At 48.6% G+C, this 24,594-nt stretch overlaps 1 protein-coding gene across 1 annotated transcript in view; it reads right to left on the bottom strand.

Annotated features, from left to right (window-relative positions):
* Positions 1–24,594, bottom strand: part of RBBP9 (RB binding protein 9, serine hydrolase) — a 236,958-nt gene that overhangs the window by 67,443 nt on the left and 144,921 nt on the right. Inside the window, exon 3 of the mRNA XM_086926914.1 lies at positions 4,296–4,401. Coding sequence (XP_086783040.1) covers positions 4,296–4,401 — 106 coding nt within the window. The remainder of the gene's footprint in view (positions 1–4,295; positions 4,402–24,594) is intronic.

Here is a 24,594-nt window from a genome sequence, read left to right as displayed (position 1 = left end):
TCAAATATTGTCTTCGAGGCACTTACGGTCGTGTTTGGGATTGACGTTCAGCCTTCCATCCTCACAGGGATTTATTTAAATGGCATGACAAAAGTGTGTGGGGGAGGGTGTGGTGTGTGTGAGAGAGTAGTGTGGCCTACATAATCAAGGCGTATATTAAACAAGCAAACTACAAATCCCTTAGAGTGCTACTCTACCCATACATTTGCATAGACTCACAATTGTAACTTGCATAGGTGACGATTGCTCTGTAAACTTTGCAGAGACCAAAAATTGAATGATCATGTATTCTGAACACTTTTTGACCCCGACAAGCACTGAGAAAATCTCGCACTGACTTACGTCTCTTCTCAATCGTATCCCATTATAAGCACCTAGATGCGAATGTATTCAAAGTATGCACTATACAAGAATCAATCAATCAATCAATCAATCCAATTGTAGAGCGCGCTACTCACCTGTGAGCGTCTCAAGGCGCTGGGAGTGTTGGGGGGGGGGGGGGGGGGGGGAGTGCCTCTACTGCTCGAAAAGCCAGGTCTTGAGGTGTTTCCTGAATGTGAGGTGGTCCTGAGTCTGACGTAGGTGGGCGGGGAGGGAGTTCCACGTCTTGGCCGCCAGGTAGGAGAATGATCTTACTCCGGCGGTGGTTCTGCGGATCCGTGGGATGGTGGCGAGGCTGGGGGAGCGGAGTTTGCGTGTTGGAGTGTAGAACGTGAGGCGGTTGTTGAAGTATTCGGGCCTATGTCGTGGCGCGCTTTGGGTGCGTGGGTGAGGAGCCTGAACGTGATCCTTCTGCTGACGCGGAGCCAGTGCAGATCTCTCAGGTGGGCTGATAAGTGACTGTGGCGGGGGATGTCGAGAACGAGTCGTGCAGATGCGTTCTGTATGCTTCGGAGTCTTTTCTGAAGTTTGATTGTGGTTCCTGCGTATACGGCGTTCCCGTAGTCAAGTCGGCTGGTGACGAGGGCCTGGGTGACCGTCTTTCTAGTTCCGGTGGGGATCCAGCGGAAGATCTTACGGAGCATGCGCAGGGTGTGAAGTATGAAGATAATGGCGTTGACTTGCTTGGTCATCGTGAGAAAGGAGTCCAGGATGAATCCCAGGTTGCGTGCGTGGTCAGTGGGTGCAGGTGCGGTGCCTAGTTCTGCGGGCCACCAGGAGTCGTCCCAGGAGGATGGGGATGGTCCGAGGATGAGTTTAGTTTCAGACGGCTGAGTTTCATCCATTCCGCAACGTTTTTCATTCCTTCCTGGAGGTTGAGTTTGGCGGTGGCTGGGTCTTTGGTGAGGGAGAGTATCAGCTGGGTGTTGTCGGCGTATGAGATGATGTTGAGGTTGTGTTTGTGTGCGATGGTGGCGAGGGGGCTCATGTAGATGTTGAAGAGGGTTGGGCTGAGTGATGAGCTTTGAGGGGCGCCGCAGATGACCTCGGTGGCCGCAGAGCGGAAGGGAGGGAGGGAGGCGGACTCGCTGGGTTCTGTCGGAGAGGAAAGAGGTGATCCAGTCCAGGGTTTTGCCTTGGATCCCGGCATTGTGGAGGTGGGTTATTAGGGTGCGATGGCAGACTGTATCAAAGGCGGCTGAGAGGTCTAGGAGAATGAGGGCGGTGGTTTCCCCGTTGTCGAGTAGGGTCCTGATGTCGTCGGTGGCTGCAATGAGGGCAGTCTCGGTTCTGTGGTTGGCTCGAAATCCGGACTGGGATGGGTCGAGGGACCCATTGGCTTCGAGGAATGTGGTCAGCTGCTTATTGACTATCTTCTCGATCACTTTCGCCGGGAAGGGAAGAAAAGAGATGGGGCGGAAGTTTTTGAGGTCTTTGGGGTCCGCAGTGGGTTTCTTCATTAGGGCGTTGATCTCAGCGTGCTTCCAGCTCTCTGAGAAGGTGGCGGACGCGAGGGAGTTGTTTGATGGTGTCGGCTTTGTTGAAGATGTGGTGAGGGCATGGGTCGGAAGGAGAGACGGAGTGGATGGTGTTCATAGCGTGGGCGGTGTCTTCAGTGCTGATGGGAGTCCAAGTACTGAGGGTGGTTGTAGGGGGCGTTGGTTCGGTGGATTGGGGTGGAGTCTGGGCGCCGAAGCTGTTGTGTATATCTGCGATCTTGCGGTGGAAGAACGTGGCGAGGGAGTTGCAGAGGTCTTGTGACGGTGTGATGTTGTTGCTGTTGGCGTTGGGATTGGAGAGCTCTTTTACAATGCTGAAGAGTTCCTTGCTGTTGTGTGCGTTGTTGTGCAGCCGTTCTTTGAAAGATGTCTTTTTGGTGGTGCGGATCAACTGGTGGTGTTTGCGGGTGACGTTCTTGAGGGCTGTCATGTTTTCTGCCGTCTGTTCGCGGCGCCAGGTTTTCTCGAGGGATCTGCAAGATTTCTTTGATTCTTTGAGGTCGTCAGTGAACCATGCTGTTTTCCTGTTGCTGGGCTTGCCAGGTGGGTTCTTCAGTGGTGCAAGGGCGTCAGCGCAGTTGACTATCCACTGTGTGAGGTTGCAGGCTGCGTCATTGGGGTTTGTGGTGGTGATGGGTGGGTTCTGGCTCAACGATGTGGTTAGCTGGTCTGCAGTGATTTTGCACCAGCATCTGCGGGGGATCTGTTGCGGGCGGTGGTGAGATGTGGTCTTCTTAAAGGTGAAGTGGATGCAACTGTGGTCGGTCCAGTGTAGTCCGGTGGAGTGGCTGAAGGCAACGTGGCTGCTGGCAGAGAAGACGGGGTCGAGCGTGTGGCCAGCGTAGTGGGTGGGGGTGTTCACCAATTGCTTGAGTCCGAGCTTGGCGAGGTTGTCGAGCAGGGTGGTGGGCTTGTTGTCATTGTTGTTCTCCAGGTGGAAGTTCAGGTCCCCTAGGAGGATGTAGTCTGATGAGGCGAGGGCGTGTGGGCTGATGAAGTCAGCGATGGCTTCACTGAATTGTGTGCGTGGGCCCAGGGGTCTGTAGACGAGGGTTCCTCTGAGGGTTGTCTTGGGGTCGGTGTGGATCTGAAAGTGTAGGTGTTCAGGGGTGGTGAGGGCATCTTCAGAGTTGGTCGTGACGTTGATGGTGTTCCTGTAGATGATGGCGATTCCTCCTCCGGTTTGGTTGGCGCGGTCCTTTCGGGTGATCTTGTAGCCGTCCGGGATGGCTATGGCGATGTCGGGGGCTGAGGAGGCATTCATACAGGTTTCTGTGAGGAAGGTGACGTCTGGTGCTGTTGTGTCGAGGAGGTCCCAGAGTTTGACGGCGTGCTTGTGGACGAAGCGGGTGTTGAGCAGGATGCACTTGAGTTGGTTTTTGTTGTTGCCTGGTCTGGGTGGTGGGACGTGGGTTCGGACTCAGGTGAATCTGCAGGTTTGGCAGGAGAAGGGTCCGTGGGTGCGCTTCGAAGTGGCTTGGTAGCAGGCTGGCTGGCTGGTGTTGAGTACGTTGAGGGTCGTGGTATCGTATCTCATTTGGGTAACTAGGTTTTGGCGGGGTCTAGGGGTTCTGGCGCTGGGCGCGGTCCAGGAGCGGACGGGCACAGACAGGCTTGCCTTCGGCGCGGCGTTGCGCAGCCTCCATAAGAAGGGCTAAGGAAGGAAGGAGCAGCTGGGAGGCGAGAACGGGGTGGCAAATGGGGCACCAGGGAGGTGAGGCCGCAGGGTGGCAGCGGAGGGAAGTGCGAGGGAGGGGAGTGGGTGGGGGGCAGGGGGGGGGGCGCGGGCACTAGGGGCGAGGGGGACAAAGAGACAAGACAAATACAGGCGAAACAAATAAGGCAGGAAAGGCACAGAAAATAAACCGGAAAACAGACTGGGCAATCACAGGTGGCACGGGCACTAGGAGCGACAAGGACAAAAGGAGGAGACAAATACAGGCGAAACAAATAGGACCGGGAAGGCACAGAAAATAAACCGAAAAACAGACTGGGCAATCACAGGTGGCACAATGGGCAGCGGCGGCACAGAGGGACCGTGTGGCGGCTGAGGGGGCGATCTACCTGGTGACAGGGTCAAAGGTCGCTATACTATGCTGCCTGTAAAAAATAGCTTAACACACCATCCTGGAAAAAGCAAATACTCTTAGGGAATGCACGATTAAGTAAAGCATCTGAAACATAAACAAGAACGACCTGGATTAATTTACCGTTTTTACACTCATTTTTCAGAAATCAATCAGCGTTTTTGGCTGTAAAATCGTGCATCTTCCCAGGGTCAATCAAACTAGTACCGCTAGTTAGTAACATTAATGCCAAGAAACCGCACAGGGCAGCCTGCGCTCTCCAAACAGATATTACATAATATACTAGGAAAACAAATTATTTTAAAAATGTAACAAACATGGCATTTACCTCATGGCAGCAGCAGCACCAGAACTGTGTCCAATAATTATAGTTCGTTCATCACACTGCAGCTCCGATTCCATGAAAGGTAGCCAGATGTTTTCCCTTGCTGTATCTGAGGTTTAGAGCGAGAAACTAGAGTTATTTTAGTATTTTTCATCATCGTGTAATGTACATAACATGAAGGAAAATGCACTGACTTGTAGTCACCTAACATATGTAATCTATAGCAGCCTGCATCGCAAAACAATCATTGGCAAAGCCAATACACCTCTCCTATGAGAGCTTAGGCATTGCAAATTTTTTGTAGCCATACTGTACAGCAATGCGGATGCGCTTGTCAGTGTGGCTACAACTCATTTAAGAAAGAACTATTATACAACCAGGGCTAATGTGGTTTTTTTTAAAGTGCATTAAAGCTAGATTAATCATAGTCTTTAAAAATTAATATTTGTATCCATGCTGCACAGTACAACACCTATCCAGCATGACCACAAAAAATTGCCAAAGTCTGCAATGGCACCAAGTCAAAGAAAATTCACTTTGGGGCTCCTCAATAGCATACCAGGACACTCAAGTCAATTAAAAAGCATATTATATGCATATAAACATTTAAAATAACAACATGAATTTTTGGGTATATAGATAAGAATGACGAAGGTGTGAATAGGTTTGTGTGGATAGCAGCAATGCCATTGGTACCGTATATGGTTGTTTTATTTAAGGGGGATGTTTTGTCTTGCCTTATATATATACATTATTGTTTTAATAAGTGTCAGATCCATACAGATATATATTATTTTCTTTCAATGTAGATGTTAGGATTCCTGGACAAGGTTTTTATGAAAGCCTGAAGAAGGTGGTTTGAACCAGTTACTGCCACCGAAACACGTTGCCTTTGGTCATTTTGTATTAATTTGTCATTTTTTCATGTGATGTTATTTTAAATGTTTATATGCATATAATATGCTTTTTAATTGTGACTTGAAGATTAATGCTGGTTAAATTGTATAACTGCGAGAAATTTATTTGCTTAATGTGCATCACAGCAAGGAGATTTTTCTAAAAAATATGAGATTGTATTTACTGTATGAATGTGTATTTGTGGTTTAATGCACTGCATTGACATATCTTTTTTATATACATAAAATACAGATTTTTATTGGGCATTCATTTAGTGAATAAACCATTTATATACTATCCCTTGGCAATTGCAATGGTTTGTACATGAGTGAAGTTTGAGAGAGACTTGAGTGTCCTGGTATGTTATTGAGGAGTTCCAAAGGGAATTTTCTTTGACTTGGTGTCATGATTGTGTCCCGTCCCTTTGGTGTGGAGGACCACTCTCCATTTTCTCGGCAAAGTCTGCAATGCCCATGCTGTTCAGCATGAACAAAAGGCAATGCGGAGCCAATAGTCTCAAAGGTGAGTCCTATTGGCTTTGCGAAGGCTTGTTACGTCTAGGCACAACACCCCAGGGATTCAGAGCAAATCGTTTAATTTCCCCATGTGTGAAAAAAATATATGGTATTTGTCCAAAAAAATCCTATCACATGTAGACAGCAATTGCACCCATGTCCATGTCCTGGTGAATACATTTGGAAGCAGAAAACATCTGTAATCACACTAAAAGCAATTAACATCTGTTGTCACAATAAAAGCAGATGACATTGGTTACCACAATAAACATTCTTTTCAAAGGAGAAAAGGGCTTCTTTGAAGTGCATGTGGTATACTAAAACTTAGCTACAATGGCAAGAGGTTCAGAAGGACTGGGAAGAAGAAAAAGTAAAAGTACCTAAATCACAGTGCGAATAGTGGAGGGATAGCACTCAAGCTGAATCAGTACTTGGTCCATGCTCCAGCCGAAAGTAGAGAAAGTGAAGCCGACACGCATTGGCCAATTAGTAAGCAACAAATAAGAGTGATAATGAAGACAATCAATGCTAAGCAATGGGTGAGCTGTGAGCCCCTTGCTATACACAATAGCTCTCGCAAGCGAGAGCACATGCAGCTCATGCACCGTCACAGGTAAGACCTACAAACAGGGAACTGTCACTTTACATTTCATGTACATAGAGCAGTGATTGCTACTGAGCAGGTCCTACTGAGCAAGTAACTAGATGCATAGAGCGGGTCTATAAGTAATGAGTAAGTAAACTGGAAGATCAGTGGTTCCCCAGCTACGGAAACACTTAGATCAAAATGGGCTACTTGACAAATGTCAATCATTTTTTGAACTGCCCGCAGCACAGAGGTGACCCTATCAGATGTCTCTGGTAATGTCAAACACAAGCTAAGGGATGCATGGTAATCATGGAGCTTCTAGGACTTTTCTCCAACATATGATACAGTGGACCATAATATTCTGGTTAACGGGCAATAACTAGTGGACAAGGGTCCAGAGAGCAGAAAATACGTGTTTTTAATCCTTCTGAGCGACAGCCTCAGCACTATGAGATTGGCCTATTTAAATCCCCAACAGAAAGACTGGTGGGTGCAGTTCCTCGTAGATCCCCACTCTTCCTCTACATTAGGACTCTGTGCCACATCATCTGCAAGAGAGGCGTTAAGTTTTAGCACTACATAGACAGCAGATAGTGGTCGATCACAGACATTTATGGGGTTACTTTGGACAGCTACAGACCTCCAGGAGAAAAACAATAGGATAAATCACAGACTTCCTTTCAGCTAAATAACCAAAAACTGAGCTAATGCTGCTCCTTTACTCTACAGTAGACTCATCTATCAATTCTTGCTCTGCTGAGGAGTACACAACCAATCCTCATCAAAGTCAAGTCTTTAGGCTTACTTTGCATCCTAATCTCAGCAAGACCTTGCAAGTGAATTCAGTTCTCTGTAGCATGCTCGTCTCCACAACACCCTTCGAGGAGGAAATCCACCTGGTGAAAAAAGTGAAATGTCTAGGGCGCATTCCAGAAAAACTAAAGGCCGTAATGGTAACCAGCGTTGAAACCAAGCTATTTAGAAATAAAAATGGCGCACAGATCGCAGAATGGATAGATAGGAGAAGAAGCCGGATTATATTGGGATAAAGGGAGAGTAGGTAACTTGGCTAGGGCACAAATGATAACCTGTAGGGGAAAAGAAAGTACAGTGAAAATAGAGGCAGAATCTAACCAGCAAGATGAGTGGGTCTTGGAGTGGCATGCAAGGGTGCCATGGTCACTAATGCAGGCAATAAAAATGAGTCCCGCTGTTGTGTAGTTCCTATAAAAAGTATACAGGATCTGCGCGTTTAGACAACACACACTGTAGGATTGGTGTCAGACGAACTCTGATAACCCCCACCGGGTATGTTGGCCTTCTGTACCAACTAGCTCACAGTGCCACTAGAATCTCCTATTACCAAGGAGAGAATAGTTCCTGGCAACCATTGAACATGACAACCCTGATCCCTCAGGACCGTGGAAACAATATACTACCTTTCGCTTAGTCACTTGTTCGTACTTAGTTTGTCTCAGAGAAATACACAGAACAAAGATGCTGGGCGCTTTTAATAAGAAATTATTGAACAGTTGTTATTCTGATGTAAAATAAATGAGCTGCAACAACTGCTGGCAGTATAAGATATAAATGATTAGCGGTACGATAAAGGTAAATAGATGGTATAGTTCTACCATCTTACTATAATCATGAATACATACAAATAAACAAATACATGATAAAAGATGCGTACTCCTACGATGCCTCCCTAACTAAATGTACCTAAATTTACCTAGCATGTATGTAGGTGTTAAGCCAATAATCCCTCTAGGATTTAGTCAACCCCATTACCTGAAGTGAGAGACTGTGGTACCCCGTCCTGGTCTCGAGTTGGATCCCCCGCAAGGGATGTTTTAGACCACTGCAAGCTGGAGTGTCTGCGTGCAGGAACCTTAGCGTCTCTGGTCAGTGTGTCTGTCGGGAAGTTTCGGTATCTTATGTCTTATCTTATCAAGATGTGATGCATATATACCAATAGGTCTCCCCAGGGGTCCTACCTTGCTGTATTACTGTCAGTCTAAGGATGATGTTGGGCATGGACTTTGTACATACATTTTATACAGGAGATGGTAGTCCTTCTGTGCTTCCAAGGATCCTTGTGCATAATGTATGAGATTTCGAACTAGGGAAAACCTGCGTTCTGAATGCAGTGTAATATCTAGGTAAAAAGGCCAGTCCCTGTAAACCGTGACAAGTGTAATGTAGGGAGAGAATATAGGTGAAGGGAAAGGAGATTACCGGGGCTGTATTATGATACCTATATGGAATATAACACAGCATCCCCTGGTTTGGCAGTCTAAAAGAGCTATATTTGTGGTGCTATAGACTGCCCAGACTCTCAAACCCCAGTGCCACTACACCTGCTGCACTATCGATAATTATGATCTGCAGGTATTAGTTCTGTGGTTACATCTAGTGTGATCTGCCTGCCACAGGGTTAAAGGCTGCAAAAATAGACTATGCCTTCCATCTTTAGTAGTCAGTAAATGTTGTACTATTAAATTGAACTATAGAAAAGATGTATTCAAAACGCTTAGAAATGGGGGTATGAGCTATGTTAAAACAAGTTACTAATAATTGCAAAGAACCCTATGAATGTAAGGGAAGTGCAGTATATAAGAGAGAATGGTGCTCTACCTTATGAGTGATGAGAAATGTAATACATTTGATAGGGGTGGGGCGGAGGCCAAGACTACGTAAAGGCCATTATTATTAGCGAAAGATCTGAGAAAGACAGCTTGAAAAAGCAGGTTGACACGGAGCAGTGAAGCCATTGGGAATGAACAGACAAAGTAGCAGAGGGGAATGGTGCATACAGTCTGGCAGAAGAGAGTCAGACAGGGGATTGCAATCTGTGCATCCACTGGTCTCTGTGGAACTTGAGTGTAGATTACAGTGATGAAGCAATGTCCCACAAAGACGAGGGCGTGCAAGGAGTATGCTGGGGAGAGAGGGTGTTCGGGAGATTGAAATGAAAAGTGAGGGGCATGAGGAAAGAAATGATGATAAACAGGGACTACTATGAGACAGATGGAAGGCATCAGAGAAACAGCATAAAGGCGGGCCTCTTTACCTGTAATGAATGGAACAGTGTCTCCCCCAAGATCCATTTTCTTGACAAAATGTCTAGAGCCGGTATATTCCTGGTAGACAGGAGGCAGTGGGGGTTAATGCCCGAAATTCTGGTTTATAAATGCCCTCGGAGGCAAACTATAGGAACCATGCTGACAACAGCTGGCAGTCTGACTAGTGTACAGAATAAACAGGTAATACAGCAAAATCTGCATAGTTCATAGATCACTTCAGACATCTAGAGAGGGGTGCTTTCCATTTTTTTTTCACAACATAATTTTATTGTTGACAGTCAATACAAAAAGTGGGCCTTGCAGGGTACCCAAGGTATGTATACAGGATGACATATACGAATGTCAGCAGTTTCAACAATGTTATAGTATTGATTATACAAACGTACATTACAAAGAAATATAAGAACCAAAAGAGGAAAGAAGAAACAACTGCGCCACATTGCTCCGGGGTTGGTGGGGCAGTGGGGGGGGGGGGGGGGGGTTGGTGGGGGGGGGGGACTTGGAATCAGGAGGCTCAAGATATAGTCCCCTGTAATCAGCCCACCTTTTCCAAATTTTGAAGTGTTTTCAAGGGCATTTCTTTGCTTTGAAGAACAGGAGTTCCGTGCCCATACAGAAATCTAGACCCCTCATCCATACCCCAAGCGACGGTGGGGATTCATCTTTCCAGACCCGGGCAATATCTCTTTTTGCCAGCGTGAGACCTAGAAATAGGAGGGGACGCTTATACCTATTTCTATCTATGCATCCGTAACATGCAGTATGGCCAGCCTCGGTGAGGATGGAATGTCCCACCCCAAAACCTCAGATAGGCATACGAACACTCCCCTCCAGAACCTCGACAGTGTTAAGCAGGACCACACAGTGTGCAGGAAGGTTCCCTCCATAGATCTACAGCGTAAGCAATGTGGGGACGCAATGAGCCCAGCACGCCACCGCCCTTGCCTGGTATAATAATAAGCTCTATGTAGGTACCTAAAGTGGATAAGACGCAGCGGGCCGTGATTACTGCACTGTGCGGGGATTCCCGAGCCTCTACCGAGCCATCTTCCTCTAAGGGAACCAAATCCTGCTGCCAAGCCTCTCTGGTTTTGTGTAGTGCGGTAGGGGTATTATTGATAACTGTGCAGTATATTTTAGTTATCTTATGGTCGCCCATAAAAACCTTAGCCTCAATGGGGTTAAATTCAGGTATCTCTGTTAGGTGGGATATGTATGGGGTAAAGGCGTGCCAGAATTGGAGATGGTGGAAGAATTGCATGCGGGCATATCATATTCCGCTTGTATATAATGAAAGGACTTGAGAGTGCATCTGCGTACAACTGCCCCCACCGTGTCTATTCCAATAGCCCCCAGCTCCGAAAGCCGGACAGTTGCGCCAGCTGTGGTAATTGTCCGTTGTTCCATAGTGGAGTTTCCCTTTAGAAACTTCCCCACCAAACCTCAGACGGAGCGTCGACTTCCAAATCTTGAAAATTGTGGCTGTTTCGTGTGGTAGCTCTCGAAGCAGTGCCACTGAATAGGGAACTATGTGGAGGGCATTGTCTCCCAGCAGCCAGCGTTCTACAGCGTATGCGGGCTTCCTGCGGTCGCCATACCACCATTCATTGAGGACGAGCAGGTGTGAGGCCATGTAATACCCCTGAACGCCCGGGGTGGCCACTCCACCAGAGTAGGTAGACTGGAAGCAGGTCCTCAGGGCCACTCGCGACACCCCCCCCCCCCCCCCCCCTCAGAGAAAGCAGGCTAGAGTAACATTCAATTGATGAAACCATGTTAGTTTTTAACAGCTAAGGATGATTCTGCAATTGATAAAGGAGACGAGGTAGGGAAATCATTTTAAAAATAGCGGACCTACCAAAGAGAGAGATAGAGGCAGGTGAGACCACACTCGCATCTTGTTGCTCACCTGTGTCCAAAAGGGGGCAATGTTCTTGTTTATTGTCTGTGTCTGAGACGTTGACAGATATACTCCCAGATACTTGAAGCCGTCCGGGACTGCTACTACCTCCCAAGACCAGTCGCCCAACCGATCTCCGCCCCGTAGCGGCCACAAAAAGGATTTCCCCCAATTCATATAGAGGCAGAAAGTTTCTGTGAGGGAAAACAAGACGTCATCAGAATAGAGCACCATGGGATCGGAAATTCCCGGTGCCCACTCGAAACGCGCATCTTTGAGTCTATACGTATCCAAGCTGCAAGCGGCTCCATAGCAAGAGCAAAAAGATAAGGGAAGAGAGGGCAGCCCTTGCGCGTCCCTGCCTGATAGAGAAGCTTCTGGAAACCAAGTCGGCCACCCGTACTGAGGCGGTTATGTATGTTTACAGCAGGCGAATAAGATTCAGTAACCGGGACCCAATATTTAGACGATCGAGCAAGGCAAAGAGATACATCCAGCTGAGGGAATTAAAAGCCTTGTTCATGTCCACCAAAAGGAGCGCGGCAGGGGTATGAAGCTAATCGACCGTGGCTATAGCATTATGGGTGCGCTTGATATTGTGCCGCGTAGCACGGCTCTGCATACATCCTGCCTGATTCAGGTGAACTAGCTCCCTAATATAAGGGACTATGCAGTTTGCAATCACCTTGGCCAGAAGCTTAGCGTCCACATTGAGTAGAGAAATCGGGCGATATGACTAGTATTGTTCCGGCGGACGACCCGGCTTCAAGAACACCACAATCTCAGCATGCCGCCAATCTGGCGAGAGATCACCATTCTCCAAGAAAGCCTCCAGCGCCGCTAGGTAAGGTTTTAATAGTTGCGAATGATATTTCTGGAAAAACTCACAAGGGTAGCCATTCGGGCCTGGTGCCTTTCCTGCCCGCATATCAAGCAGCGCGGTAAGCAGTTCGTTCACCGACAGGGGAGCGCCCAGCGTATCCCGCGCTGTATCAGATAATGCCAGAGGGGGAAAAGTAATCGATACATTTCGGAACTAGTGCCGCAGGCAGTTCTTCATGGGGGGCATACAAATCTGTAAAATACGAGGCAAAGCAGTCAGCAATGGCGTACGAGTCCGTAGGAGCAGTCCCATCGGGGCCGCATATGCTCGGGAGCGTCTGGGGGTGTAGTGTCTGTTGACACAGGTGATGCAACAGAGCACTAGATTAGTCTCCCCATCGGTATATCCAGCTACGGGTGGCGAGCCAATATAGCTGGGCTTCGCTTAACTCCTCTGGCGTACGTCTGTTGTACGTTCAGCAGTTGTCTGCGCACGACCTGTCCCACTGTTTCCCTACTCGAGCGCTCCAGATCGAGTAACTGGGCCTCAATTTGTAATAGTTTGTCACGTCGATGTCGGCGTTTCGCGGTACAGAAGGCAATATCCGCTGCCCTGAGGGTGGGCTTCATTGCTTCCTACAGAATGACCGGAGACTCCACTGTGCCTGTGTTGAGTAATAGATAGTCCGCTAAAGATTTTTGAATAGGTGCCCTAGATTTATCGTCCCGCAGCAGCCACAGCGACATACGCCACCGAAATTAGGAGTACCTGGGAAGCAGAGAGAGGAGAACAGACACTGGTGAATGGTTAGATAGACCCCTGGGGAGAATTTCGGCCGCAGTCAATTTATGAGTGTGCGCCCTAAGAGGCGAGAGAAGGATTCGTGGGCTACAGAGAAATAAGTGTGAGCATGCGTGGTGGGTTGTATGGTCCTCCACGAGTCAACCCACCCCAAGCCCTAAACAAGGGGTAACAATTTAGAGTCTGGGGTCTCTGCAACTCGGGCGTTGGCGCGCCACCTATCCTGCGATGGGGACATAACATCATTCCAGTCCCCTCCAACTAGGGCCAGCCCTGATAGGAGGTCAGTCCAGAGCATCGTCAGTTTTTCAACTAGGGACCACGAGAGAGGGGGGCGTATACACTACCCAGAACAATGGGTTCTCCATACAGTGTCACATATATCAAAATGAATCTACCATGTGGGTTTGACTATGTTAGACTATGAACAAAAGGGACACTGTGGTGTATGAGGATTGCAACTCCCCAGGAGCCTCTATTGAAACCAGCATGGTAAGCGTGTGCAAAGTCAAACCTTCCCAAACAAGGTGTCTTGGTGCCCGCTAAGTGGGTCTCCTGCAGAAGGAGGACGCCCGCCCTATGTCGCTTTGCTTAGCGCAGCACAGCTCCCCATTTGATCTTATCAAGTAGGCCGTTTGCATTCCAACTAAGGGCTCAGAGCTCTCTACTTTCGGCCCCAGCTAAATCCTGCGGCATAGATGGTTGTGGCATGTATATAGCAAAGTAGCGAAGCGAGTGACAGTGGCAATCCCAGGTCACATATGGCGGAAGACCTAGTGGCAGTAATAGAGAACATCAAACAATTCAACAATCCCAACCCCTACCCCACCAACCCCACCCAATACCTCAAAACAGTAGAAGCATCTGTCGCAGTGGGCATCGTACCGCTGCCCCAATGGGAGCAGGGTACAGCCCCACACCAAAGGTTACCCATATAACTGGCCCCAAGCAAATACTATGTTCTCAGATACTGAGAAAAGAGTGATGGGGAGGAAGGCCTCACGTAGGCCCATTCATAGTGACATCAGCATAATGAGCATTAAAGTCCCAGTTCTCAAGCTCCAATACTAGTTCCTTACAATCTGGAGAAGGGTATTAAATAAGTAAAGTGAGTTGGGGTTCACCAGCCAGTCTGGCCCGCACAGAGACGTTGCCCGTGACCCTCAGTCTCCATAATGCGATTGCGACGAGTCTTGTGGACCTCTATCCACCTGGGAGCTGGATGTGCCTTGAGCTTTTGAACGGCGCCTCGAACGCTATCTGCCATTTATTTTCCCTTTAGGTTTGGTAAGCCGCCATGTGGCCTCCCTAGAGGACGACTCTGAGTCAAAGCGTGGCGGGGTGTGCGGCTTGGGCTTCTGCCTTTCATCCATCCAGGCAAACACCTCCTCTGGACTATCAAAGAAAAGTGTACGTAATTCATAGAAGACTCTCAGCCGGGCCAGGAAGAGCAGTGCATACTGGATTTTGAGATCTCGCAGTCGGACTTTAGCGGCCGTGAACGATTGCAGACGTTGTTGCACCAGTCTCATGTAGTCTGGAAGGATTAGAATGTGATGGGAGTCATACTGAAGTATGCCCGCCAATCTGGCCTGTGTGAGGATTGAGAAAGACAGAAATGGAGAAGCACTCCCTTATTTTATGAATTTTAAACTTGAACTTTCTGTTTTTAAACCAAGCGTGCTACAGCGGTAGCACGTTTGTCCTGACAGAAACAATGTACTCATACAAAAATCCAAAAAAGTGGTGGATAGGCACGTTTTTGTCTCAAAATTCTCAACGAGCTCACAGAAGATAAAGAATATTGTGATACGCCATTGGGAACGATTAAAAAATGAGCCTGATTTCCAAGAGATCTTTTCACAAAAGGCAATTTTTGCATTTACGCGATTAAAAAATCTGAAGGAAATATTAATGACAACGCCAGCACAACACAAAAAAGAGTACAAAGTAATGAAAAGATGTGCTAATTGTGTTCATTGTCACAATGTAATAATAGGGGCAACATTACATCATCCTCAGACTGGAAGAACCATTGTATTATATCATGACTCCGATTGTAACTCTAACAAGTTGATCTACAACATAAAATGCCCATGCGCGAAATTATATGTAGGAAAGACAGAGAGAAAACTTAAAATCCGGATATCGGAACATAAAAGCACAATCAGAAATCAAAATATTAAAAGTAATCTGGCCAAACACTGGATTGAGAGTAAGCACAACAAAGCCCAGATTCAGTTTTCAGTCCTTGAGAAAATTAAACCACATGAAGGCATGGATCTAACCAGATCTCTGCTTCAAAGAGAGATTTACTGGATTAAACGATTAGGAACACAGGAACCCAGGGGTCTAAATGAGAAAGTTGATTATATGTGTTTTTTGTGAACAACTAACTCCGAGTCTGTGGGTTGATGCAAGCTGTTTTTGTACTGTTAATGATTTTGGAAAATCACACACCAGGTTTTGAAAATCTTTATAATTTGTATATGATCTTTATTCTTTTTACTTTTTCTATTCTTCTCATTATTATTTTTCCATCTTTTCATCTTTTCACTTGGCATAAACAATTTTGGTATTGAGGCAGCTTTTTGAAGGCTCACCGCTTTCATAAGTTTGCGATCGGAGTGTAGTACACTGTTCCAAGATGGCGCCCGGAGTTCGCGTTAGGCGTGGAGTCCGTTTTCAGTGTCATTGCATGTGACGGTGAGAAGTTCCGGAATAGGGTTGTTTAAGTTTCCGTGATTGGGAGGTGTTTGAACATTCTGTATCTCTGGCGTTTGTGGGATATTCAGCGAGTTGGTCTGAGCGGTAAGTGTAGGGCTATTGGAAGGGTTTTGTAATAGGATTAGGAGGGTGCCAACCTAGTGAAGTACTGAGTCAGTTCTCATTACGTGTATTTTGGTTCAAGGTGCACGCTAAGAGGTTTGAGAGAAGCGCAAAACAAAAATACTGAGAACATTGATTATAAGGCGTTTTTTAGAAACTTCGAGGTAAGCGAACAGGTTAATAGAGGTGTTGGTTCATTTAAATCCCCTAAGCGGCAATTCTGAGGATGTTTCTTGGTTTTACAGTTTCGCAAAGACTCGGCAATGGGAATTGAGTGAGTATTCGCATGTTGAAAGTGCACACATCGTCACTGTGGTGGTGAAGGGCGAATTTACTTGTCAAATCATTCTTACTTTTATTCATTATTTTTTTTGTTCAATGGTGCAAACGGGGATATTAGGAACAATGTGATCCTTGGCATGAGAGGATGCTTAGCATGAGAAAGTTTATAGTTAAATCGAGTTGTACATATCAATAACGTTTTTTCATATGTTTAGTTTTTCAGGCCCCTGAAGAAGAGCCCAATTGGGTTCGAAATGCATTGGGCATTCACCTGAATTCAACAAGAAATGTTATGAATAAAGTTGAAATAATATAGTTTGTTTACTGTCTAAAAACCGCATTGTTAATTTGAATAATTTTAGAAAATGTTTATCAATCAAAGATAAAGCTGGAGTTGAAGCTGTATTGTTCATGAGTATTATTTGTGCTATTCTAAAATTTGGAAAAGTGAGACTTTTGAAGAGTTTGAAAAAGTAGTCAAATTAAACTGTTTTGAGTTAAAACACATGTGGTAGCAACAGTGCACAGAGGTCGAGTACGATGTGACTCGAGGTAGGAAGCTGTGTGAGGATTGAATCACGGTCGTGAAAATTTAAGAACCTAGCTATAATGGGCAGAGGCCTGGCCCCCGGTGGAGGTTTTTCAATCAAAGCGCGGTGTACGCGTTCAATGATGAAACATTTAGACAGAGAAGTCTGAAGGATCCAGACCGCTATCCATGTGGTGAGGAATTGTTCCACATTGTTATCTTCGCAGCCCTCTGGAAAGCCCACAAAGCAAAGATTGTTCCTCCGGGCCTAAGTCCTCCACTCTGATCGCGAGACCTTCGGCGATGGATTCCAGAGAGGACACCTTCTTCTGGAGGGATGCATAGCGGTCTAAAGTGGTTTGTTTGGTGCTCTGCAATTTGTCGCAAGTCATGGTTAGTGGCGGTAGGTAGGCCCTCACAGCGCCAGCACAGTTCTGTAAAAGTCAGTAGGCAGCGCAATCTCACCCAAGGCGGCGGTCTTGGTAGTAGTAACACTTGAGGGGTGAGAGGGGCGAAGGACTTCCCACAGCGAGTAATCCAGATAGCCTTTGCCCGCAAGGCAGGCAGGGGCGGAGGCTACGCACACCCAAGTCGCACCAGGACCGAGCCCGGCCGATTCCGGGCGCAGGTGCCTCCTCACCCCCCTAATGGGTGCCTCTGCCTAGTTGCACTTCTGCAGCGCCATGTAGTTTGTACATGGGGGTGCTCCACATCAATCGTGATAGAGGTACAGTGATCTCCGGCTCACTCTGGCAACATCGCTCCTCCAAGCCCTGTTTGATGTGTGGGGAGGTGGTTCCCTCGCAGGATCGTTAGTGGAAATAGACAGGGCGGGTGCTGGGCGCAGCGCGGTTTGTTGTTATCCATCCAGTCACTTCCTCTGTACCACAGGGTAAAGGGGGGCCCAGGCCCTATAAAGCGCTAGCAGCCTCAGTCTGTAGTAGGCATGGAGGGGCCTTAATAAGGAATCGGGCCGTGTGAGCAGCCCTGCGCAGACCCAGCACGATCACCACTGCCACACACCACCACTCTGCCAGCGTCAAGGGGTGTAAAGGAAGGTTCCCCAAGAACCTCAAATGGGCCCCATAGCAGGGGTAATTAGGAGGCCCAGGCAGGAGCGCGGCACCCCAGGGAAGCATCCAGGGACTCCCTGGGTGTAATCTGTGTCGAGGGGCCACACACCGACCTTAGGAGAACTCTTCAGCAGCCATGAGAAACTCCCAGGACGCAGTGTATCCGCTGCGCAGCACAGTGACTGCCACCTCGTATCCAGGCAGCTGGGCCCAGTTCCGCCGGTCACCAAGTCCGCCGGCTGTGACATCCTCAGGCAGAGGCTTCGCTGTGCGGCCACAGCCCAGCGCAATATCGTCGCCTCTACCCCTGGGATCCGCTTGCCGTTAGGGAAGAGGCAGGCAGTAGCTGCCGCTGTCCCCGGATCCACCAGACAGACAGGCAACCTGCAGGGCCTGCGGTGGGGAACATACGGCGGCGTAGCGCTGCTGCTCTGGTACAATAACCCTGCGATCCTCGGATCGGATACGGCACAATCTCTGCTCAGCTCATCTTCAAGCATTACTCGCATGCCCGTCAGCGGCTCCCGGGTACAGTCTGGCCGCGGTGCGTCGGAGGTGCCGGGATACAGTGCAATGAGGGCCCCAACTGCAAGTCCCTGGCTGGCAATTGGCGTCACAATCCGGCCGTTCTGGCTTCGATTCGGCTGTTAATTACCCCGGCGGTGTGGCAGGCCCATAAAGGCACGGTGCATGGGAAACTGGGGGAAAATATGGGCTGATGGCACAGGATATTTAAAGGATTTACGGCGGGCCTCCGGAGCTAGTCTAAAGCGCGTCCGCCATGTTGGACCGCTTGGCCACTCCCCGGTGCTCTCCATTTTTAATGTGTTGCCGAGGAAGTTGCAAGAAAGTGGAGGAGGTGAAGACTCAGTGGGAGAAAGGGTTGAAAAGGAGGTCAGACAGAGACAGCAGGCAGATGGCTGTGGTTGGCGAATTCTATGGTAGGACCGGAGGCTCAGATTATGCTTCTCAATCTTTACTACTCAAGAAACAGCAGCCAATTAAAAACAATACATCACAACTATATATCACATGAGGATTTGAACTACGCCTCCACAACAACCCACCAATCATATACTGGCATATCCTAAAAAAAAAAAAAAAAAAAAAGAGGCACCATCTTTTCTGCCTCTTTATTTGCTACTCCGCAGTCGAGGTAAGTGCCTCTCCATTTTGTACATCACTCCGTGTATATTTGCTACTGAGTTTAATGTATTTAGCTCATTACGCTTTCAGCACGGTGTTGGTTAACCTTCAAATGTTTCTTTCACAAGTTTTTTACTCGTCACAGTGCTACCGCTCTTCGGTTTGCTTCATTCACCACTTAACTGTCCCTTGGTCACGTGCAGCTACAGACTGGATGCAGCCCCTCAGGAGCTGGTCGTGTGTGTAGCCCAATTGGGCTACAAGTGCATACCTTTTGGGACTTTGCCAGTATTCTTTCTCTCGCGCCCTTCGACTCGCCATCATCACACTGGTGCCGCCTACCCCTGGGCTTCAACAACAGGGGATGATTGCAGGCTAATAAACTCTTGGAGCACACTCTATTCCTCCAGATACTGGACTTTGGTTTTTATATGGGATTCTTCCCTACTCTAGAGACAGGCTAATTTGGGAATTGCTGTCCTGCTTCCAGCTTTAGCTGCCACTTGTCATTGTGAACGGCAGAGTCTATCAGGGCTGTAAGAATACTTTGATTTCAGGCTCTTTTAACCCCTTCCCTCTTTTTACCATTTTAAAGATCCTTGCTTCCCTCTGGGGATTTTGATTGTGAGGCTTACCCTTCCTGTGGCTATGTCTGATTAGGAGGCATTTGATCAGAGCCTTGAGGCTTATGGCCGTCGTAAAGATGAGTACTCTTATTATGATGAGGGCCTGGAAGAAGTTATTAATAAATCAGTCAAGTAATCCCTTGATAAAGCTCTCAGCTCGGCCCTGCAACTTATGTCAAAACGACTTGATGAGCTGGCAGGTTGCCATTCTGCCCCCTTCGCCTTCTCTGTCTGAGGTCCCCATCGTCCTTCTTCTACCCCTTCCGAAATCTCTTCTTGCCCGCATTCGGATACCCTTACTAAAATGTCACAGGGAGCATTTAATGACCATGCCTAGAGTGCAGGGAATTGGACGGCCACACAGAATTCCCCAGTTACCACTATGGATACTCCAAAGAATACATCCTTCTGGGAGACCTCAACTTTCACCTCGAAAAGATCAACGACCGCAACACCACCACCCTCTTGGACAACCTCGCCAACCTCGGACTTAAACAACTAGTCACTTCCCCCACCCACATCGCAGGTCACACACTCGACCCCATCTTCACCTCCAGCAATCATGTCTCCTTCAGCCACACTACGGATCTCCTCTGGACTGACCACAGCTGCGTTCACTTCACCTACAACAAGCCAAAACCCACTATCCACCTCCAACCAACCCTGCAAAGAAACTGGAACAAGATCACCACCGACCAGATCTCCGCATCGCTCCTTCGAAACACCCCAGCCCACTCTTCTAACCCAGACCAAGCCGCCGCCAACTTCACCCTATGGTTATCCAACACCGCCGACACCTTAGCACCACTGAAAAAACGTCAAAGCAAACCTGGCAACAAGAAGGCCTCATGGTTCAACGATGATCTCAAGAAGTCCAAGAAACTCTGCCGCTCCCTTGAAAAGGCCTGGAAAAAAGACCCAACCACCAGCACCAAGGACGCCTTCAAAAACGCCACCCGCACTCACCACCAACTAATCCGAAAGGCCAAGAAAACAGCATTCAAGGATCGACTTGACAACAACGCCCACAACAGCAAGGAACTCTTCAACATCGTCAAGGAATTCTCCAACCCCTCAGCCAACTCCAACGACATCACCCCCTCTCAAGCCCTCTGCGACTCCCTAGCCTCATTCTTCCACAACAAAATTGCAGACATCCACAACAGCTTCGACAACCAACCCGGAGACCGACCCACCCAACCATTTGCTGAACACTCTCCCCCCATGAACACCCTCAACGACTGGAACCCAATCTCTACTGAAGACACAATCCGCCTGATGAATTCCATCCACTCAGGCTCCCCCACGGACCCATGTCCTCATCACATCTTCAACAAAGCAGACTCCGTCATAGCACCGCACCTACGAGACGTCATCAACTGCTCCTTCAACTCCGCCACCTTCCCGGAAAGCTGGAAACACGCTGAACTCACCGCCCTTCTGAAAAAACCCACAGCGGACCCCACTGAACTCAAAAATTACCGCCCCATTTCGCTCCTTCCATTCCCGGCCAAAGTCATCGAGAAAGCCGTCAACAACCAGCTCGCCGCCTTCCTCGAAGCCAACAAATCCCTTGACTCCTCACAATCTGGCTTCCGAGCAAAACACAGCACTGAGACCGCCCTCATCGCAGCAACAGACGACATTCGAACTCTATTGGACAATGGAGACACAGTCGCCCTCATCCTCCTCGACCTCTCGGCAGCATTCGACACAGTTTGTCACAGCACCATGTTACAACGCCTCAATAACATCGGAATACAAGGAAAAGCACTTGAATGGATCACCTCGTTCCTCACCGGAAGAACCCAGAGAGTCCGCCTCCCACCATTCAAGTCCGAGGCCACTGAAGTCATCTGTGGCGTACCTCAAGGATCCTCACTCAGCCCCACCCTCTTCAACGTCTACATGAGCCCCCTCGCGGCCATCGCCCGCCAACACAACCTCAACATCATCTCTTACGCGGATGACACTCAACTAATCCTTTCTCTCACCAATGACCCCAGCACCGCCAAAACTAACCTACACGAAGGAATGAAAGAAGTTGCCGAATGGATGAAACAAAGCCGTCTGAAACTGAACTCAGACAAAACAGAAGTCCTCATCTTAGGTACATCCCCCTCTGCATGGGACGACTCTTGGTGGCCGGAAGCCCTTGGAAAAGCACCCATCCCGACAGACCACGCACGGAACCTAGGCGTCATCCTGGATTCTTCACTCTCAATGAACAGACAAGTCAACGCCGTTACCTCATCCTGCTTCAACATTCTTCGCATGCTCAGAAAAACATTTCGCTGGATCCCCACCGAAACAAGGAAAACAGTCACCCATGCTCTAGTCACGAGCCGTCTGGACTACGGAAACACCCTCTACGCAGGTACTACCGCTAAACTCCAGAAGAAACTCCAACGAATCCAAAACGCCTCAGCCAGGATCATATTAGACATCCCGCGCAACGAACACATCTCTGGTCACCTGAAAGACCTCCATTGGCTACCCGTCAATAAGAGAATCACCTTCCGACTGCTAACCCACGCACACAAATCACTCTACGACATCGGACCAGAATGCCTCAACTCACGACTATCCTTCTACACCCCCTCCCGCCAACTTCGCTCTTCCAGCCAAGCCCTCGCCACTGTACCTCGCATCAACAAGACCACCATGGGAGGCAGATCATTCTCTTACCTGGCTGCTAAAACATGGAACTCACTCCCCGCTTACCTTCGCCTCACCCAGAACCACCTAGCATTCAGAAAGCAACTTAAAACGTGGATATCTGACAAGTAATCCTCCTCCCACTTCTAAGCGCCTTGAGACCCTCTGGGTAGGTAGTGCGCTATATAAATTCTCTGACTTGACTTGACTTGACTTGTTAGAAATGGGGGTCTCTAGTTGGGCAGGGTGCCTGGGCCTACCTTAGGGGTGACTAGCAGGTAGAAAAGGGAAGGTTTAGGGATTGGCAAAGGGGTGCACTTGCCAAGTCGCATGGCAGCCTCAGGTTGCACACAGGCTCTGCAATGGCAGGCCTGAGCCACAGTTTACAAGCGTCTCCGGTGGGTGGCACAATCAGTGCTGGAAGCCCACCAGCATCTTTTGATTTACAGGCCCTGGGCACACGCAGTGCACTGTACTAGGCTCTGACAAGTAAACTAAATAAGGCAATCATGGAGTCACTAATCCATTACAATACTTTAAAATAGGGAGCACTTGCTCTTTGGCACTGAATAGCAGTGGCAAAGTGTCCAAAGCATCTAGACCAGCAAAAACATAGCAAAACATAGGAGGCAACAGTGAAAAAATGGAAGGGAGACCCACGCCAATGGTGCCAGGTCCAACACGTGTCCCCTCCAGCTGAAATGTGGGGAGAACTACCCTACCTCTTGGGAGTTCTCATCACTAAGGGGGAAAAATCTGGAGAGATCATCAGCATTGGCATGTTCTGTACCAGGGCGGTGTTCCACCGTGAAGTCCATCCCCTGTAGGGAAATGGACCACCTCAACAGCTTTGGATTCTCACCCCTCCTCTGCGTCAACCATCTGAGGGGCCTGTGGTCAGTCTGAACCCGGAAGTGAGTCCCAAACAAGTATTGTCTCAACTTCTTCAGTGCCCAGACCATAGCAAATGCCTCATGCTCAATTGCACTCCCCCTCTGTTCCCGTGGAAGTTACCTCCTACTGATGAAGGCTACAGGTTAGTTTAGGCCCTCCTCATTTATCTGCGAAAGAACAGCCCCCACACCATGCGCTGAAGCGTCTGTCTGTACAATGAACTCTTTAGAGAAGTTGGGCGCCAGAATCACGGGCGCCGTGCACATGGCAGTCTTCAGGGCATCAAAAGCTTTCTGACAGGTGTCAGTCCAGTTCACTTTCTTGGGCTTCTTCCTGGAACTCAGCTCTGTCACGTGTGCAACAATGCTGCCATACCCCTTCACAAACCTCCTATAGTACCCAGTGAGTCCTAAAAAGGCTCTCACTTCTGACTGGGTCTTGAGGGGTTCCCAAGCCAGGATGGTCTCAATCTGTAGGTGCGCCACCTGGCCGCTCCCAACCTGGTGTCCTAAGTACACCACAGAACCCTGTCCGATCTGGCACTTAACTCGCCTTGATTGCCTGCTCTCCGCAGTGCCATCAACACTTCTCAGCGGTGGCGCAGATGTTCTTCCCAACTGTCGCTGAACACTGCAATGTCATCCAGATAGGTGGCACTGAAATATTGCAGTCCAGCCAACACCTGGTTGACCAACCTCTGAAAGGTGGCATGGGCATTCTTCATCCCAAAGGGCATAACCTGGAATTGGTAGTGCCCATCTGGTGTGGAGAATGCGGACCTCTCTTTTGCCCCATCAATTAAGGCGATCTGCTAGTATCCAGACGTTAGATCAAACGTGCTGAGGTACGGGGCAGCCCCTAACCGATCAATGAGCTCATCAGCTCTGGGGATGGGGTGCGTGTCAGTCCTGGTGACTGAATTGAGCCCTCGGTAGTCCACACAGAACTGGAGTTCTGGCGTGGTACCTGGTGCGGCAGCCTTTAGGACCAAGACCACTGTTAGAGGACTCAATCACCCCTAACGCAAGCATCTTGGAGACCTCCTCCTTGATGCAAGCTCTCACCCTGTCAGTCACTCTGTAAGCGTTGTGCTTAACAGGAGGACTGTCCCCAGTGTCCACATAATGGACGCACCAATCAGTGACACTAGGGGTCAGGGAGAATGGGTCAGGAAACTGTCCCAACAGTTGGCGACAATCCTCCTGCAGCTCAGGGGTGAGGGAGTTAGAGAGGTTCACACGCTCCACTGACCCATCTTGCTCCTTGACACACAAGACGTCAGGAAGAGGCTCAGTCTCCTCTTCCATTGCAGCATCTGTGGATAGGAGCATGCCCACTTAGGACCTCTCCAAGTGGGGCTTCAGGCTGTTTACATGCAGGACCCGCAAAGGGTTCCTAGGAGACCGCAAGTCCACCAAGTAGGTGACATCACTCTTGCGCTCCACCACCTCAAAGGGTCCAGTCCACTTATTTTGGAGCACACAGGGCTCCACTGGGGCCATGACCCACACTTTCTGACCAGGCTGAAGCTCAATCAGATTGGCATTCTGATCGTACCACCACTTCATCTCCTCCTGGCTGGCTTCCAGATTCCCCTGAGCGAGTTGCCTGAAACGCCGGGTTTGGTTTCTGAAAGCCAGCATGTAGCTATATA

The sequence above is a fragment of the Lissotriton vulgaris genome, chromosome 6 (genome assembly GCF_964263255.1).
Source record: "Lissotriton vulgaris chromosome 6, aLisVul1.2, whole genome shotgun sequence".
NCBI lineage: Eukaryota > Metazoa > Chordata > Amphibia > Caudata > Salamandridae > Lissotriton > Lissotriton vulgaris.
This window is presented reverse-complemented; position numbering and strand designations above follow the sequence as displayed.